The sequence below is a fragment of the Pseudorasbora parva genome, chromosome 17, assembly GCF_024679245.1.
Source record: "Pseudorasbora parva isolate DD20220531a chromosome 17, ASM2467924v1, whole genome shotgun sequence".
NCBI lineage: Eukaryota > Metazoa > Chordata > Actinopteri > Cypriniformes > Gobionidae > Pseudorasbora > Pseudorasbora parva.
Window position 1 is genome coordinate 34,936,716 of NC_090188.1, and position 20,991 is coordinate 34,957,706.

Here is a 20,991-nt window from a genome sequence, read left to right on the forward strand (position 1 = left end):
TGAGGTGGGGGGTTCGTATGTATAATACGCCATAAAATGCGTATCATATGCATGCGAAAAACAGCGTGCCATAGACACGCCAAAATGAGTTTTGGCGTATACATTCCACGACATTGCACACTCGTACTATTTATACGCATTTTTGTGAGAATACCCTGATTTTTTCGTATATCTCCCTCTCCGCACAGACTTAGATGTGAATAGTGTGGGGTACTGAATTTTGGTCTTATGTTTCAGGTGTTCTTGGTGAGAAAAATCAAAGGTTCAGATACAGGACAACTCTATGCCATGAAGGTCTTAAAAAAGGCAACACTAAAAGGTAAAAACTGATTTAAATTAAGTGATCTGAATTCTGATTTCTACTCTATAATTTGTGTGCCTTACATTTGTCAATCTCTCCTTGGTATGCACTGATGTAAAACTTGTATTATTTCAGCTCAGCATGACATCTAACCTGTGAGTCATAACTAAACTGCTAGGGGGCCTGAAGTGCTCTCTGGTTGATTTTTAAAGAGTATCTGAATCATCGAATTGTTTAACATGGTTAAAAGGTCCCTCTCAGACAACCAGGTGGTTTTTTGCATACTTAAGATCCATAGCAGCTAACTGGATTTCCTCATGATTTATTCATTATTGTGATTCATCCCTTTGTTTTTACACAACAAACACAGCAAAACAGCAGTTATCATAGTGATTCACAGTGCTCAGTTTGGAGAAGTAATCTATTTCACAACCTATTCACAACCCACATAACTTATTCACTCAATGTAACCATGGTTACATACTAGAGTATTTGCTCTCTTCAAGTTCTTCATGTACTTGTGAATGAATATAACAGTATTGGTGACTGTGGCACCTCACTGTCAGACTACAGCAATGCTGCAGCTGTTACATAAGACAAATCATTCAGTGTAAAGCATCCCATTTGAATGCGACATCCATCACGCTTCTTTTATTTTCAGACGCCTCAAAGATATGTAGTACATTTCTGAAGGCTTAAATCTGATGTATGCACATTATTGATGTTAAAATGTGCAGATAAACTACTGTATGATTATTTCATTTATGTAAATTTGGCTTTATAAAGCCTACAAAGCTATTTGTTTAAGCATCTATCCTGACACAGTGGCAATGGCTCAATCAATGGGCATGCATTTGGAGTTGGACCTGTTTGGCAAAACAATAATAGGGAACCTGTTTGAAGCCTATTTCAGTTGTTATTCTTGCAATTATTGTACTTTCAGATTAATGTATGACTGACTTTTTAATGAAAAGAAAAAGAAACTCTCTTACACTGCCAAACTAATAAAAAAAAAGAAAGATACTAAAGTTTCTTTTAAATCATATTTGGAACAGAGCATTTACATTTAATCATTTAGCTTTTTATCCAAAGGGACTACAAATGAGGAGAACAATAGAAGCAGTCAAACCAACAATAGGGCAACTATATGAAAGTGCTGTGACTATTCCAGTTAGTCTAGACAGTTCATGTAGCATGTTTCTAATAAATAAATAGGATAGAATAGTAGTATTAACAGGTCAAGTGTTGTCAAAAAAGATGCATTTTTAGCCGTTTCTTGAAAATGGCTAAAGACTAAGCAATTTGGGTTGAGTTAGGCTGGTCATTCCACCAGCAGGGAACAGTCCAGATAAAGGTCTGTGAAAGAGATTTTGTGTCCGTCTCTTTGGGATGGCACCATAAGGCGCCGTTCACTTGCAGAACACCAGCTTCTGGAGGGAACATAAGTCTGAAGCAGTGAGTTTAGGGATGCGGGTGCAGAGCCAGTGGTTGTTCTGCAGGCAAACATCTGAATGTGAAGCAAACGTGATTGGCAACCACAACCAGAACAAATTGATGAAGAGAGGTGTGACGTGCGCTTTCTTCGGCTCGTTAAAGACCTTTCTCGCTGCTGCATTCTGGATCAGTTGCAGAGGTTTAACAGTACATGCTAGAAAGCCTGCCAAGAAAGCATTACAATAGTCTAGCCTGGATAGAACAAGAGCTTGGAGTTTTGTAGCATGCTCTGATAGGAAGGGCCTGATCTTCCGAATGTTGTATAAAGCAAATCTGCACTTGCGGGCTGTTCTAGCAATGTTATCTTTGAAGTTTAAATGATCATCAATCAGAACTGTGAGTTCCTGGGCTGTCGTAGGAGTTATGGATGGCAAACCAAGCCGAATGGAGAAATTGCGATGAAGTGTTTGGTTGGCCGTGATTGCAAGCAGTTCTCTTTGCAAGGTTGAATTGAAAGTTGTGGGTTTTGAGATTGTTTTTTCATGCATGTAAACAGCAAAAACAGAATGAGATATTATATTTTTTACTTCATATGTGGTTTAATCTGTTATATATGGATAATTGTATTGAGAAACACTTCTTAATTCTTGTATTCAGATGTTTCAATCAGACACATTGCCTAAGGTGTATCAAGCACCTGGCCATGCAGTCTGCATTTACAAACATTTGTGGGGGGAAAGAATCTTTCTGAAGAGTTTAGTGAATTCAAATGTGGTTCTGTTATAGGAATGATGTCACCTTTGCAATAAAGTGGGTCCCCTTGGTAGAAATCACATTTGGGGTGGGGTCCCCAACAGGTGGAAATCATGTTTGCGGGGGCACTGAGGTGCGATCGAAAAGGGCACTTTCACTTTCAAAGGGGCAGGGGCTCAAGCCTTTATCAAGGGCACCTTAGTACCTGCCAGTATTGAGACTCAAACCTGCAAACAGGTCTGACTCTCTAACCATTAGGCCATGACTGCCCCAAATAAGTCCTTTCATTATTTCATCCCTGCTAGATATTCCATGGTCAACTGTAAGTGTATTACTGGAAAGTAGAAGCGTTTATGAACAGCAATAACTCCCCCAAAGCTGAAGACCACGTAAATTCAAGAGTTCAAAACTTCCACTGAGATTAATATAATTACAAAAATGTGAGCTTCATGGAATGGGTTTCTACGGCCGATCAGCTGCATGAAAGCCTTGCATCACCAAGTACAATGCCAAGTAAAGTGTTGGATGGAGCGTTGTAAAGCATGCCACCACTGGACTCTGAAGCGTGTTCTGTGGAGTGACAAACCACACTCGTCTGTTTAGCAGTCTGATGGGGGAGTCTGGCTTTGGCTGATGCCAGAAGAACGTTGTTGACTGCAATTTGCCAAATGTAAAGTTTGGTGGAGAAGGGGTAATGATATGGGGCAGTGTTTCAAAGGGCTGGTTTAGGCCCCTTAGTTCCAGTGAAGGAAAATCTTAATGGCTCATCTTGCCAAGATATTTTGGACAATGAGTGTGTTTACATGCACATCAGTAAGCTGATAACTCACAAATATCAGCTCATTGAAATAACCAGTTTTCCCTGTTTAAATGCAAACCAGTAAACTGACAATACAAGTAAACTGTGTTTACATGACTTTATTACTAAACTGGGTTATTTCCTTGTAGTGACTTCAAAAATAATAATGTCTGAATCTGACTTGGAGTATTCTATATGTTACGTCAGTGGTGGTGTTAAATAAAGCGTGCACCGTGTCAGCGGGAGATTCACGGCTCATATTATCCCTCATGCTGCATGCAGTTATGCAGCGTTTTGACTGAACCTCTTCTACTTCTGCTGCATGATGAGAGAACACATCTTTACAATTTTCTGGGTCTAAAAAGAGTCTGCGTTTTTGATATATTTCTACATGCAAAACGCTAGCTCACTCTGTCTGGATGCGTTTAAATCTGCTCTAAGTTTGCATTTTTGTGTCACCTATCACACATGCGCACTTCAATAAACCGACAGAAAGCAGGTTCATGCGTTTACATGCTGTGCAAAATCGGGGTAAAAAGCAAAAAACTACCTGTCCCGACCAGTTTATGCTTACGCCGTTTATGACCTTACTACCAATAAAAGAAAACGGGTTACAGCGTTTACATGACTATGTTCATTGTCGGCTTATTAGGCATAATCGGCTTAAGAATGTGCATGTAAACGCACCCAATGCTATGCTTCCAACAGTTTGGGGAAGAAACTTTTCTACCCAAGCATGGCTGTGCCTCAAAACACAAAGAAAGGTTCATATAGACGAGTTTGGTGTGGAAGAACTTGACTGGCCTGCACAGAGCCCTGACCTTATCCCCATCAAATCCCTTTTAGATGAACTGATTGCAAGTCCGGCCTTCTCGTCCAACATCAGTGATCCAACCTCACAATCACTGATGCACTGATGCACTGATCCACAAATGCTTTGAAGGATGAAATGGTAAAAATTCCCTCAGAAATGCACCAAAATCTTGAGGAAAGCCTTCCCAGAATAGTGGAAGCTGTTATAGCTGCAAAGGGTGGGCCGACCCTTTATTAATGTCATTAACAGTTCCTTTTGGTGGTCTGGTGTCCCAATACATTTGTCCATATAGTAATCTACTAACATATCTACTCTAGTAATCTCACTTATGTCTAAAGACCCATATCAGTCATTTTTATGTGTAATAGCCACTACAATACTACATTCATATAAACATCTGCATATCCAAACTAAGTAATTGGGAGATTTCAGCTGTGATATGTCAAGCCCACAACGTGCAACAAGGAGACCAATTACAATTAGTTTTTTTCCACTCTGATATGCACATTAAAATTCAAGTTAATATCAAAATTAGAGCATATTTCAATTATTTATGCTCATACGAACCTGTTAACCAAATTGCCAATTACTTCGTTAAAGTAAATATAAAGTAAATTATATTCACAAGGGTCACAGCACTAAAACACTTTTTCAAAAACAGATTCTTTAGAATCGTTTTATGCACTTTAAAAAATAAATATCAATATGAACATAAATCAATATACAGTATCATAATTTACATTTGCCAATTCTTCAATTATGTGCTTTTGCCAAGGGAATAAACAAGTTGACACATTCACATGTCTTCTTGTCTCTGTGTTTTTAAGTGCGGGACAGAGTGAGGTCGAAAATGGAACGAGACATTCTCGCAGAAGTGAATCATCCCTTCATCGTCAAACTCCACTATGGTAAGTTCTTCTCCCAGGAGGAGATTGTAAACAACAGAACACAAACAATTACAAAATAACATACATTTCTGAACCTCCATGCTATATTATAGTGACAAACAAGCAGCTTTGTGGACTTTGTGTAACTTTCTTCTGTTGTATGACAGTAGATCAGGTTTTCATAATGCTGTAGCCTTCCAGTAATGAGCTATCATGTAATCTTTAGTGTTCAAGTTTGTACTCAAGTATCTAATCATTATTTATTTAAAAATAGATTGCCAGTCGCTTGACTGTAGCATTTAAACTTTGAGTGGCATGTAACATGGTAAACTTCTATTTTTTGAGTTTTGTTTCTGACAGGTGAAAAAATCAATGTCACCTTTGTTGCTTTTTCCCCACAGCATTTCAGACAGAAGGAAAGTTGTATCTTATATTGGACTTTCTCAGAGGGGGAGATCTTTTCACACGACTCTCCAAAGAGGTCAGCTTTTATTCAATTAAATAATAGTGAACAGGCAAATATTGTGTGTTTAATTTTTAGAAATAATTCATTCAAAGAGTTTGTTGTTCTAAAGCCGAAATACTTTATTATCTCTGTGGAACTCACAAGGAGATGCTTTTGAGAAGGTTCATGCTGCTTTTAGTTTTAATTTAAGCCTACATTTATTCATTCAATTTCATACTTAAATGCTACTGTTTACCTCTGAGCTACCACTGTAAATCTTTCTATATATTTATTTTATATTATACGATACACTGGGAATGTGTACAAGGGTTTTTTAGGTAAAGTTTTAAGTTTAAGTAAGGGTCTTTAAGTCTTTTAAGTAAAATAAAGAAAGAGTATTGCAATAAAAACATTTTCTCCCTAACCTTTTCTGTTCCTGTCGCCTAAGAATAGAATAGTAAAAAAAACAAAAAAACAAACCGAACCGAACCGAAAAAACGTGGTTAAAAACCGAGGTATGTATTGAACCGTGGACTAACTGTATTGTTGCATCATTAGTACAAAGAAAGTGGATGAGGAGAGACCAAAATGAACAGTGTTCTCATGTTCCTCTAAAGCAGGGGTGGGGAACGTTGATCCTGGACGGCCACTCTCTTGCAGAGTTTAGCTCCAACCCTGGAAAAAACACATTCTTCTACATTTCTCCTTTTGAGTTCTATGGAAGTCACGAGAGTGAGAAAACAAGTAAAACAGATATAACATCAACAATTGCAGTCTTCAGCTTTGCAATTCCTTACCGATTGATCCTTTAGTAATTGCCAATACATCTACCTGCAATAATAGACTGACTTGTAATGGAAATGTTGGTCCAAATTCCTTGGTAATTAAAGGCATGTCTGGCATCTATTCTCTGACGAACGTTGTAATTGGTACCTCATTGTTTCCCTGTTGTAAACACTCACTATACTGTAATTATCCTTAATGGAGTGTTTGATTTTCTTGATCACATCACTTTCTAATCTCACAGATTCAATAAAGGCTTCCCGCAAGGATCTGTTCCCTTCGCACATGAGGAGCAAATCTCATTATTGATCTATTGATTGCAGTGTTTGCTGAAGCCTGTACATTCTGAATCATACATTATAGCATCAGAGCTGATCAGTGGATAATACACTTCTGTCTAGGTGTTGGTAAGGATTAAGGGGAAATAATGTGTTTTATATTGATTAGCACAGTTTGTGTCTGGCGGTTGTGTAGAGTTTGTAATAGATCCCCTGTGTGCCTGAGGATATTCTCAGCCACTGAAACCAATCATTTTTTACAGTAGCTACAGTAGTAGGACCGTTTACACCAAGAATGATAACTATAAAGATAACTATAACGATAATATTATCATTCACACTAACATGTGCTGCAGTCTTGATGTCTATCATTTTAAATGTTAAAGCTCTTTAAAGCATGATGGATTCTGATTGGCTTTCAATGTTTTTATCGGTCACCAACTAGAAAAAAAATTCTGACAGCATTTCCATTGATATAATTTTCTGTGCCATAATCGTTACAGTTGTAGTACTTTAATATACTTTATACTGTAGTACTTTAATGTATACTTTAATACTTAAAACGTTTTTTAGAACTATATCTTTATCATTATATTTTGATTATTAGCTATCATTCTCTGTGTGAACAGGTTTTAAAGCTGTTATTATCAATACACAGAGCTCTTCTGGATCTTTTCTGTTATCCAGTAGCTTTTCCTTTGATGTGCTTGTTGTATTTTGAGTATTTATAATATATATATATATATATATATATATATATATATATATATATATATATATATATATATATATATATATATATATATATATATATATGTTGAATATATGTTGAATATATGTTGAAATTATTTTGATATTGTGATAAAAGAAAAAATAGTTTTTAAACAGTTTTAGTATATATTTATATCCAGTATATTACAGGGATAGTTCACCCAAAATTGAAAATGTTATGTTGATCTGCTTACCCCCAGGGCATCCAAGATATAAGTGACTTTGTTTCTTCAGTAGAACATAAATGAAGATTTTTTTTTTACTCCAACCGTTGCAGTCTGTCAGTTGTATAATGCATATGAATGGTAACACATCCATATTAAACCATGTAGCTTGTGATGACACATTGATGTCTTAAGACACGAAATGATCAGTTTGTGCGAGATGTTTACCACTGTGTGGCATCTCCTCTTCTTTTTATAACAGTCTGCAAACGTCTGGGGACTGAGGAGACAAGTTGCTCAAGATTAGGAATCGGAATGTTGTCCCATTCTTGTCTAATACAGGCTTCTAGTTGCTCAACTTAGATCTTCTTTGTTGCATCTTCCTCTTTATGATGCGCAACATGTTTTCTATGGATGAAAGATCTGGCCTGCAGGCTGGCCATTTTGGTACCTGGATCCTTCTTCTACGCAGCTATGATGATGTAATTGATGCAGTATGTGGTCTGACATTGTTATTTTGGAAAATGCAAGGTCTTCCCTGAATGAGACAAAATTTGGATGGGAGCATGTGTTTTTCTAGATCTTGGATATAACTTTCAGCATTGATGGAGCCTTTCCAGATGTGTTAGCTGCCCATAACTGAGCGCTGATAACAACTTGGGTTGTCCTTGTCCTCTTTATGATGACATGGTGTCCAAGTTTTTCAAAAATAACTTAAAATTTAGATTTTTCTGACCACAAAGCCGCAACATTGGGGAAGTGGTGATACTCTGCCCATCTTGACTTCTGAGAGACTCTGCCACTCTGAGAAGCTCTTTTTATACCCAAAATATACGCAAATTGGTCCTCCAGCTGTTCTTTGTATATACATTTAACTTTTTCGTCCTCTTATTGCTACCTTTCCCAACTTTTTTGGAATGTGTAGCTCTCATGAAATACAAAATGAGAGATCCCTTCCAACGCTTGTGTAAACTACACCATATTGTGTACATTGACCTTACTCACCGGAAGTGATCGCGCTGAAAGCTATTGTACATAGTGGTGTATTAGAAAGAGAAAAAATATATATAAATACTGTTTGGTCTCTAGCACAAACTGATCGTTTCATGTCTTAAGGCATCAATTTGTCGTCACAACCCAATTTGGATTTGTATGTGCATGTTTTTTTTTTACTGATAGAGTTTGCAACCATTCGCATGTATTATACGACTGACAGACCTCAATAGTTGCCATTAAAAATCTTCATGTGTGTTCTACTGAAGAAACAAAGTCACCTATATCTTGGATGCATATAAACATCAAATTAAATTTTTTTGGTGAACTATACCTTTAAGATATATTTGGACATGGAAATGTACATAAGAATTAAGGTCTTTGCACTCGTTCAAAATTTTTGCACATAAAAAAAATAAAACCTCATGGTGTGGCAATCACACTGCCTCCGAAACTTTGTTCTGTCAAAAAAAAAAAAATCTGATCAGGTTAGATTTTCTGCATTTTTCATATATGTAGAATATCTATACATTTTTCATTTTAAGACAGGTTTTGACAGTTCAGAGCCACCGAATGATGAATACAAAAAAAAAAAACGCAATGAAAAAGGTTGGACTCAGTGTGCAAAGACTTACACATTTCTTACATTATTTTAAAAATAAAATGAGATAGTCCTTTGTAAGTTTCACACTTAACAGCCTCTGAGTTCTCTAACCGATAAGAGAGTGGTTTAAATCTATAAAAAGCACACAGCAAAACCACCAGGAATAACGTTGTTGCTGTGGTGATCGGAAGAGAGATGCCAAGGTTTATTTAAAAGTGTAATATTGGCTTTTTTTAAAGATATGAATTCATTTTTCTTGTTGCTATACTGATCTGGGCTATATACTGTTTTTTCTACACTCCTTATGAAATGATGATCTATGCCTGTGCTACAAACATGTACTGTGTTTGAGGTTTCAAAGCACAGAAAGGAAGAAGGAATTTTATATTCGCATGATCTATGACAAGACTGCTGTTTTATTCTAAAAAAAAAGCTCAACAGATGCCTCATATTAAGTGCATGTGCTTTATTTTGATGTACCTTTTATGGAAATCCATGGATGTTAACTCAAGCACCATTATTACTGTTGCTCATCTTTTTAGTTTGAACAAAGCCAGAAGCCTAGCATGAATGATACATCAAACCATGCGACTTATTGAGGAGAGATGTGCTACTTCTTTAGTAAACAACACATTTTTGACTGGTAGTTGATAAGAATATCATGCAAACTGGGCTCTTTTGATTTAATTTGGAAGCCACCCAGAACACCCTAGCAACAATGTCAATCAATCTATCAATGCTATAGAAACCACTCATTTATTTAAAGTGCTTTTTGCCATTGGTCATAAAATGTAAAAAAAAAAATAAAAAATAAAAAATCATGTTTTTGGTTTAAACTTGTTTGCCTAAGAGCATATAATATTTCCCATGGGAAAAAAAAAATGGAACATTTTTGTTTTAAATAGCAAAAGTGCCTTACTGAGTGCAGAGCAAAAGTAGCAAAAGTGCCTTACTGGGTTGGAATATTATTTATTTCTGGTGTGTTTTTCTTAGTACATAACAGAAAATATGGTGCATATTTTAAAAAGATTTTTTTAGAATAATAAAAAATAATATTTCAAATTTGTCTCAAACATTGACTAACGTTTTAGTGATTTTATTTAATTTAATTTATCAATTTAATTTAATTTAATTTAAGTGAAAATTCAACTTTCACAGCCAATTTAGCTTTTGTCTTTTGGTGAAATTAAATTGTATATATATATTGGCTTGTGTCTAAAGAAAATATATTGATTAAGTATGCTATTTTAAAATATCTATCTTTAGTTATCTTTTTCTTTAAAAATCTTTTTACTTTTAGTTTTTTTGTTTTTTTGTTTTTTTGTGTTTGAAAAAAAAAAGAATTTAGTTAACACTTTAATTTAGGGTCAAATTCTTAATATTAACTTATCAGCATGCATATTACTAGGATATTGGCAGTTTATTAGTACTTATAAAACACATATTAAAATTATTCCTCCTCTGCATGACCTTATTCTACATCCCATAATCCTACAATATACCTAAATTCAACAACTACCTTACTAACTATTAATAAACAGTAATTAGGAGATTATTGAGGCATAAGTCATAATTAATAGTTAGTTAATAGTGAGAATTGGAAGCTAATCTAAAGTGTGAATGTGTTTTTGATTAGGCCTTATACAATTAAATCAAAATTAATATAATAAATATAATTTGAGAAAAAATAATTAATTTGGCTGTAGCCAAAAGTATATTTTTTAAAATAGCATTATAGCACAAACTTATTTTCTTCAGAATATGTACAAATCAAATTAATAATAATGGGTATGTTTCAATAAGCATGCATTTGCACAAATTTGTGTGTGAAATGTGTGTGCAAACGATTTTAAAAACAAATCACAATTCACCTAAAATTTCATAATGTATTCTAAATTGATGAAATAAAATATATGAACAACTGAAACTACAAAAAAAAAAAAAAAAAAAAAAAAAAAAATTATATTGAAGAATGTTGGATTAGTGGTATTATATAATTACACTATAAATATAAATGTATATATAAATACAATTATTAAATAATACAATTCAATTTAATCTTAAATACATTTCATCTTATAAAGTTAAAGAGGAAAAAAAGCTACAAGATTTCTCAGAATAAAGGCCCGTTCACACCAAGAGCATTAACTACTAAAGATAACTATTATCATCCATGCAGAGGACAATATTGTTCTGTTTATTCTGAGCGCGGGCTTGTCTGCCGCAGCTCGAGCTCCTTACAGCAGGATGGATTCTGATTGGCTGTCAATGTTTTTTCATTCATTAGCTGGATATAATTGTTCTGAAAACTATTCTAATGATATTGTTTCTATATTGTAAACGTTATTCTGTAGCTGTGGTGTAAACTTTGCTATTCTATAATATTGACAACGATTTTTATAACTATGTCTTTATTGTTATCTTTATAGTTATTGTCCTCGGTGTGATCGGGTACAGCTGGCTAATAAGAGGTCTGTAATCTGAGGGAAAAAAAGTCAGAATTGTGAGATGTAAACTCGCAATTATGTGAGATGAAAGGCTGCAATTATCTTTAAAAAAAATTTATTCTGTTGTGGAAACAAGCTTCCATAGGCGATAGCACATCTGCACACAGGCGAGTTTGACAAGAGTGACTAAAGGCTGTAAGGAAAGCCCTTATATGGAGTTGGTTTGGGTGTGTTTTATGCAAATGACTAACCTCGTGCTTGTACAGACATATTAGGCAGAGATTTTTCATGAGAAGTTCTCCTGTGCGTACAAATATGAAATTATCCAAGCAATTATTAGTGAATGAGACTTCAAATTTCATCTTTGGTTAGAAAATGGTTAATGTTAATCAATCAATCAATGGCGATATAACTGTGTTCTGTTCCATTATGGATTCAGTTTACATCTTGTTCACACACATTATTCCTGTGGGACTCCCCCACTCAGGATGTGATGCTTTTGTTTTTGCATATATTTTAAAATCTTCTGCTAAGCTCCAGCACGCAATGCTATCAACCCAATAAAAGATGAGCTGAGATCTGGCCACTCCGATGAAAACAGCCCCACACTTATCTGGAGCAGACGTTTGATTAATGTGACTCACTGGCCATGCTTGTACGCTCAGCTAAATAACCAGTTTTCTCCACCTGTCTTGGCTTTATTGCACACGTCACTCTTCGTCGGTCACATTGTGCAGTCTTTTTTTCTGCTTGCGAAGAGATAGTTGTCCTTATTAATTGCTTCTGGGCCTCTTTATGTCATTGTACATCATATAGGCCACTTTTCTTTAGGTTAACAAGATTTTATAGAATCAGGAATGAATAGGTGAGACCACTTCTCTTCCCTGGGTCTCTTTCAATTATTAATTAACTGCTGTAATTTTAGAAAGTGAAAATTATGTGCCAAGTAATTGCACTCAGCAAAAGGTGGCTGAATCATATCTTTGATCAGTCACTCACAGGATATTGTGAACTATATAACATTTGTAACTAATTTGCATAATGCTCAGTCTATGGTATTCAATGGTGGCCTGTATATCTACTTTGACCTGCCCTCAAACACTTTGTTGGTTGTAGGTGGAAGAGTTTGGTTTGTGCTGTCGACATGTCGAGAAGATGCTGGTTTCTGTGCTGCGAAATCAAATTTACTTTGCATTTTCTACAACGTGAGACAATCTATAAAACAAATTACAACATGCTAAAGTCGTGCTTGCGATGGGTTTGGTTTTATCAGCTACTTCTTCCAATGTTTACTTATTGGAATCTCAAATTGATATGGTAGAACCGACTTTTCGTATTGCTAGGATATATAGTAATGGGTTTCATTTCGATGTGTGCTGAAAGCTTTAGACCAATCACAACAGACTGGGCCATCTGACCAATTAGACCAATTAAAAGGAGGATTTAAAGAGAGAGGATCCATGATCAAAACATTTCAGACAATGTAAGGAAAGAGGTGATCCTGCAATTCATATTATGAGAAAATTAAATGGATAGTTAACCCAAAAATGAAAATTAGCCCATGATTTACTCACCCTCAAGTCATCCTACGTGTATTACGTTCTCGTTTCAAAAAAATGTATTCTGGCTAATCCAAGCATTATAACAGCAGTGAATGGCTGCTATAAGTCCATAAAAGTGAAACTATCCATCATAAAATTAATCCATATTTTGGGTAAACTATCCCTTTAATTTTCTCATAATATAAATTGCAAGTGTTTTTGACCTTTGATGTATGTAAACCTATTGTAGGAGACCTCTAAAACAAAATTAGGAACCTTTAAAATTACTTCTCCATCGAGAAAGTAATCATGTTCAACGGTGGAAGTCCAGGAGAAAAACTGCATGATTCTGAAAGAAGCCAAATTATGAAATATTTCCCTATTCTCTCGAAGTAATTAAATAATTGTTTATATCTGCATACTTTGTGATAAACAAAATGTTTATTTATACAGTGGGCAAAAAAACGTATTGGACCCACTTTATATTAGGTGGCTTTAACTACTATGTACTAACATTGTAATTAATAATTTGATACAATGCACTTATTGTGTACATACATGTTTTTACATTGTACTTACATTTGAAAAAATGCCTGCATTTAATTACGTCTGTAATTAATTTCTGTAGTTACATTGTAATTATACAATGAACACCTAACCCTACCCTTAAACTGACCCACACCACAACACCTGACCCTAACCCTACCCTTAAACTGACCCACACCACAACACCTGTCCCTAACCCTACCCTTAAACTGACCCACACCACAACACCTGACCCTAACTCTACCCGTATCCCACCTTAATATCAGCAAAGGTGTTTTGCAATACAATATGAACACAGTAAGTACATTGTACTTATTTTTTATGTAAGTACATAGTACTTAAGGGCACCTAATATAAAGTAGGGCCAAAGTATGCAGTCACAGCCACCAATTGTGCAAGTTGTCCCACTTAAAAAGATGAGAGAGGCCTGTAATTTTCATCATAGGTACACTTCAACTATGAAAGACAGAATGAGACACCTTGTCTGATTTTTAAAGAATTTGTTGGCAAATTATGGTGGAAAATAAGTATTTGGTCAATTACAAAAGTTAATCTCAATACTTTGTTATATACCCTTTGTTGGCAAGGACAGAGGTAAAAAAGTTGCCACAAGGTTTGTACACACTGCTGCTGGTAGTTTGGCCCATTTCTCCATGCAGATCTCCTCTAGATCTTGCAGTGATATTTTGGGGCTGTCGCTGGGCAACATGGATTTTCAACTCCCTCCAAAGATTTTCTATGGGGTTGAGATCTGGAGACTCCATGACCTTGAAATGATTCTTACAAAGCCACTCATTCATTGCCCGGGCGGTGTGTTTGGGATCATTGTCATGCTGAAAGACCCAGCCACGTTTCATCTTCAATGACCTTGCTGATGGAAGGAGGTTTTTAATCAAAATCTCACGATCCCATTCATTCTTTCCTTTACACGGATCAGTCATCCTAGTCCCTTTGGAGAAAAACAGCCCCAAAGCATGATGTTTCCACCACCATGCTTCACAGTAGGTTTGCTGAAAACTCAGCATTCTTTCTCCTCCAAACACGACAAGTTGAGTTTTTGGCAAAAAGTTCTATTTGGGTTTCATCTGACCATATGTCAATCTTCCAGTCGTCTTCTGGATGATCCAAATGCTCTCTAGCAAACTTCAGACGGGCTCGGACATGTACTGGCCTAAGCAAGGGGACGTTTGGCACTGTAGAATTTCCCTGGCGGCGTAGTGTGTTAGTGATGGTAGCCTTTGTTACTTTGGTCCCAGCTCTCTGCAGGTCATTTACTAGTACCCCTTTTCCAACAGAATGAACCAGGTGCTAGTTCAGAGCCAGTGCTAATGCCAGCTTGTAGTTGGTTCGACTGAGGAGCCTTCTAAGAACCGTTTATTTTTCCACATGCTGAGAGCCACAACAGAGACAGGTCTTACGTCACTGTATTTACGTGACTTACATCACACCTAAGTTACTAGCAATGCTAGTGAGGCAGCGGGAAACACACACACACCAGACATGTTCTAGATGCAACGACGCTGCGCAGACGACCCGCGTATGATATAAAAAAACGCATGAGTGAATCAAAAGCATAAGGAGTCATATACTCTCGCTGGACTAGTTATCATACAGCAATCGGTCTGCACAGCGCCGATGCATCTCGAACAAGTCTTCCATCAAAAATGGCGAACGTTGCTTTACTATTGATTCACATGGCTTTATGACATCTTAAATCATCGGCATCAAAATACAGCAAATCCAACGCATTCATGCAGTTCACAGTAATTTGTATAGATGGTGATTACAAACGAGCAACAGCTATTAGCTCCATTAGCTGCTATTTAAAAAATGGCAGATCTCAAGTTTGTGTTCATCTTGTTGGAGATCTTGCATGGAGCCCCAACTCGAGGGAGAAAATCAGTGGTCTTTTATGTCTTCCTTTTTCAAATAGTTGCTCCCACAGTTTATTTCTTCACACCAAGCTGCTTACCTATTGCAGATTCAGTCTTCCCAGCCTGGTGCAAGTCTACAATTTTGTTTCGGGTGTCCTTTGACAGCTCTTTGGTCTTGGTCATAGTGGAGTTTGGAGTCTGACTGTTTGAGGTTGTGTCTTTTATACAGATAACGAGTTCAAACAGGTGCCATTAATGCAGGTAACAAGGGGAGGACAGAGGAGCCTCATAAAGAAGAAGTTACAGGTCTGTGAAAGACAGAATTCTAGATTTTTTTGTAGGTGACAAATAAATTTGCAAATCAATTTGTTAAAAATCAGACAATGTGCTTTTCTGGATTTTTTTTTCTCATTCTGTCGCTCATAGATAAGTGTACCTATTAGGCCTGCACGATATTGGAAAAAAATTACATTGCGATATTTTTTTCCCCAACGATATATATTGCGATATTGAGGGCCATCAATCCAGGCTAAAGTCAATAATTACCATTCCGTGATATTAATAATTTCACTAATAAGCAAGCTTCATTACAAGTGACAAAAAGAAATGTTGTAAAGTATGTGCAAACATGAAACTAAACCTCCAGTAGGTGGCAGCAGGTGACCGTCTTAACAAGCGAGTCACTGAGTCGTTCATTCAAACGATTCATTCAAACGCTGAATCGTTCACACTTGTTGCTATGAGTGAAACGTGTTACGGGTCTGCTGTGAACGATTTTCACTGCTGAAATAGAACAAAAACATTTAAAATGTAAGTGACTTAGTGAATGTTAATTAGTTGTTTATGGAGCTGTCATATGAAATCAGTGTCACAGTCGTGATGGTATTCAGGAAAACGCTCTAGTGTTTTGATTTCTCCTCGAGAAGGCTGCACGAGCGTGAACAGCGCGACCTTATTATCATCAGTTCATTATATATTATCCACTATCGATCGCCACTTACACTAAATTAATGCACAATCATTCTTGCATTTTGGTGATTCGCTAGGTATTTTTTGTATTAATCAGGCTCTTGTCCGTCAGTCAAGTAAAATTATCTTTCACTTGTCCCTTCAAAACACTCACATGTCCCGGACAAGCGTTAATGTCGAGCTCTGCTTTGTATTCGTCGTAAAGATCTTTGTGGTGCCGTTTTAATTGATCAGACAAATTGGTGGTGTTTTCTTGTTTTGTGGCCACAAGACACTCCATGCAAAGTACCTCTTTTTGGTCAACATCCTCCTTTATGTAGCCAAAATAGTCCCAAAAAGAGGATTTCTACAAACCTTTTTTTTCCCCTCTTCGGATCCTCTTCGTCGCACATTTTATCAATCAATCAATCAACTTTATTTATATAGCGCTTTTACAATCACGATTGTGTCAAAGCAGCTTCACAGTGTCAAACAGGATAATATTGCGACAAAATTAGATTTGGCTGTACAGTCGTACTGGAGTAAACAGTGATGTTATCAGCTTATTTTAAATGATCATATAGCAACAATGTTGGCAGATCAGTATTTAAGGTTATAGAAGTAAATAATACCTAATTCATACATTTTATTTGTATAATAAGTTGAATAACTTTAATCATATTTTTAGTGTCCCCAACTGAGCAAGCCAAGCCAAAGGCGACAGTGGCAAGGAACCAAAACTCCATCAGGGCATGATGGAGAAAAATAAACCTTGGGAGAAACCAGACTCAGTCGGGGTGCCAGTTCTCCTCTGGCCTATTAACACACCGTGTAAGATTATTATTCTGGCAACCTTACAGGTCAGAAATCATATTAGATCGGAATATTCAAAATTTCAGGGTATCACGGAAGAGACAGATTTATTTAGAAATAAATGATGGGATGGGGCGTCGATTACACAAGAGTATGAATACATGAAAGATCGGAATTATTGCGCCGAAGACGGGTTTTGAGCATGTCGTGCCAGTGAGGCAAATTCAGAGGAGACACCAATTGACACGGCTCAGCAGACACTCCAGGATGAGCTGGTCATGTCCAGGCAGGTCCACCATCCGATCCGGACAGGGCCCAGATCCGGGATAAACCTCGGGATAAACAGAGAGACTAACATTAGCGTAGATGTCACTCTTTTTTATGATGTAACGAGTACATCAGGTGTTATGGGAAGTGTTCCCGGTTCCGGCTGACCTAGTTAATGCAGCCTAACAATCAGTCAATTGAATTGAATAATGAAAGTTAAAAATGTCCTATGTGTATGCCATAGTAAAGAGATGTGTTTTTAGTCTAGATTTAAACTGACAGAGTGTATCTGCTTCGCGAACAATGCTAGGAAGACCATTCCACAGTTTAGGAGCTAAATAGGAAAATGATCGACCGCCTGCAGTTGATTTAGATATTCTAGGTATGATCAACTGGCCAGAGTTTTGAGACCGCAATAGACGTGATGGAGTATAATGCGTTAAGAGCTCGCTTAAGTACCGGGGAGCTAAACTTTTCAGTGCTTTGTAAGTAATAAGCAAGATTTTAAAATGTATGCGATGTTTAATAGGGAGCCAGTGCAATGTTGACAGAACTGGACTAATATGATCACACTTCCTGGTTCTAGTAAGAACTCTAGCTGCTGCATTTTGGACCAGCTGGAGTTTGTTTATTAAGCGAGCAGGGCAACCACCCAGTAGAGCATTACAATAATCTAGCCTTGAGCTCATGAACGCATGTACTAACTGTTCAGCATTTTGCATTGAAAGCATGTGCCGTAATTTTAGCAGTGAATGTTTGGCCGTGAGCGGTGAGCAGCGCCACAGCGAACCAATCACTGTGCAGGCATGAGGAACGTGCGTGTCACTCCAGCAACAAACTCGTGTTTACTGTGTTCTATTCTCTTAATACACTATGGGCTACTACCCTTCACATCGCATGTTCCGGCGATGTGACTATCGCACAGGCACACATCTAGATGTCGATGTTAAAACAGAATATCGTTCAGCCCTAGTACCTATGATGAAAATAACACACCTCTCTCATCTTTTTAAATGGAACAACTTTTAAAACAACCCTGGAACAACAATTGTTGGCTGACTAAATACTTTTTTGCCCCAGTGTACATAATCAACATTTTTAAATCAATTGTTTTTCATTTACAGATCGCTTTTATTTTAATTATGTCATTTGCAGTACTTCAAGCCATTAAAGTCCTCATGAAATCAAAATCAATCTTATTTAATTTATTAGCACATATTACAAGTCTTACGGTGAACAATTAATCCGTGCAAGTTAATACATAGGGAAAAAAATGTTTGCCGTAGTAATCTTTAATCAAAATCTGAAAAGTTACTTCCAGTCTGGAAACGGCACTCCTTCTCAGATGATGTCAGATTGACGGCTTGCGTTTTAAAATTCTTAACCATTTTAACCTCCAGCCGTTAGTCTGCTTTGAGCGAGAGATGGAGAGGAGGAGCGCTGACGTTAAACCCTGCTCTCTGTTCAATATTCCCTTTCACTTGGAAATACGTCACAGCACCGAAGAAAACTCCCTCGTTACTTCCGGTTCACTGGGACTTTAAGTCTACAGTAATGTACTTTGTACACTACAGTACTTTATCATTTTGTCCAATGTTCAATTTTCATTTTGTGTTGTTGCTTCAAATCAAAGTTAGTAATGTTAGGATTCTTCTCGTAGCTGGTTGGCTTGGTTCATGGGGCCACTGAGCACACTATTTTTGTTTTAAATAGTCAAAAATATTTAATATTATAAAAAAAAAAAAAAATTATTCATATTATTTTTGCTGCGTTTATGTAGTTTACATAGCAGCCATACATTTGATTGGCTAATGCTAGTCAATGGCATGTGGCTTTAGGGTGAGAGACAGATTAATCTCACTCTAGAGATGATTTCATTGGACAAAAAGGGTATATAATTACATTTGTGTTACACTTTGAGAGCAACTCCAGCACATTTACTTCTAATCAGTCTCTCTATAAAGTGTGAATTAAAAAAGAAACTGGAGCACTTTCACCTAGAGATTTGCGCTCTTGATTTAATCGTGATTCTCCGTGCAGAACCATGCTTGGGAAGTGAGACGTAAATTAATTACCGCTGGTGCTCAAATGTCTCATCTGGCTGCAACAGCTGCTGTTCTCCTGGCTGGAACTTGTTACGCCAATCTACTCTTCTCAATATGGCACTGTCTATCCCCTGATGCTCTCTGCGCAGTCTAAATAAATCTCCCGGTGATTAAAATTAGCTGTGAAAAGAGCTGTTTTTGGTCTTCCAAATATAAGAACACTCTGTGTTCCTGCAGTGCAGTTTTATTGAAGATCTGTCACTAGGCAGGTCCTGCATTAAAGGAGCCCTATGTAGTATTTTTGCAGTAAAATATCCAAAAAAAACAATAGGCCAGTGTTATATATTTTGATCAGTTGAGTTCTTAGTATATCCCAAATGTTTCCAACTATTTGTAAATTGATATTTTAATCAAAGAGACAGGACGTCGGAGAGAGTCACCAGTCATGACCGGAAAAGCTGAAATGGCGCCGGTGACTGTGTCCCGTCATAATAAAAGTCCCGTCGCTCGCGAGCCTGCTCAGCTCCTCAACACACAGTTCTGCTCTGCTTCATACTACAGCAACTTTAATAACTGCATTAAGTCAGTCAGTCATATGTTAATGAGTCATGGGTGTGATTTGGGTGTAACGTACAATAAACCAATCAGAGTCTCATCTCTCATTCCCTTTAAAAGCCAGTTGTGCTTGCACCATGGCGGATTCGCTATTTACATGGCAGAATTTTGTGAGCTTAAAAAAATCTGAACGCTTCCTCAGAGATGAGTCCTTTTTTAAATATATTTTAAAATGTTTGTGTGCTGTGTGTCCCTGTGTGTGTAATAAGCAGTACACGCATTGTGCACCCTCGTATAGCTGCGCATTACTAACGCGCCCTTCAAATAACAAAAAAATACTGCGCCATTAACTTTAGACCAGGTTTTTGTTGGTCAATGGCACAGACGTTTCCAGTTGCCTAAAAATAGCAACACGCCAACAATGCACTTGAACACACCTCGTTTTCAGACCAGCACATGGGCGCACAGATGAGCATTTGAGTGCATTTGCTGTTTAAACAACGTGGCACTGGACGTGAAAATGATAACTGCATCGAGCTGAATCTAGCAAAAAAAAAACACTTGCGTCGTGTCTGGTGTCACATTGCACAGAGTGTATGATAGGGCCCCTAATGTTTTAGAAGACATTTATCTACAAGTAAAGCCCAAGAGTGTCTTTACCTTTATAATTACCTTTAAAAGCATCAACTGAAAGGTTTTTACATTACAAATGGTGTTGTGGATGGTTGCCATGGAGTTTCTATGGTGTTGCTTGGTTTTCGCTTTAAAAAATTCAAAAAGAGCCCACCCACAAGTCTCTGGGATATTTTTTCACCAGGCGAAAGATATAAGTATGATTTATAAGAAAAAGTAATAACACACCTCCCCTCCATAAGCCACATGGTTTGAGGTATCATTTATGTCCATAGCACAAACTGTGTGGGAAGAGT

At 36.9% G+C, this 20,991-nt stretch overlaps 1 protein-coding gene across 2 annotated transcripts in view; it reads left to right on the plus strand.

Moving 5' to 3' along the window:
- The window catches only part of rps6ka2 (ribosomal protein S6 kinase, polypeptide 2), an 88,666-nt gene that overhangs the window by 31,871 nt on the left and 35,804 nt on the right, over window positions 1-20,991 (plus strand). For both annotated transcript variants that reach the window (XM_067421443.1, XM_067421442.1), the window contains exons 3-5: window positions 238-319; window positions 4,929-5,009; window positions 5,390-5,469. In XM_067421443.1, the coding sequence (XP_067277544.1) occupies window positions 238-319; window positions 4,929-5,009; window positions 5,390-5,469 (243 nt within the window). The remainder of the gene's footprint in view (window positions 1-237; window positions 320-4,928; window positions 5,010-5,389; window positions 5,470-20,991) is intronic.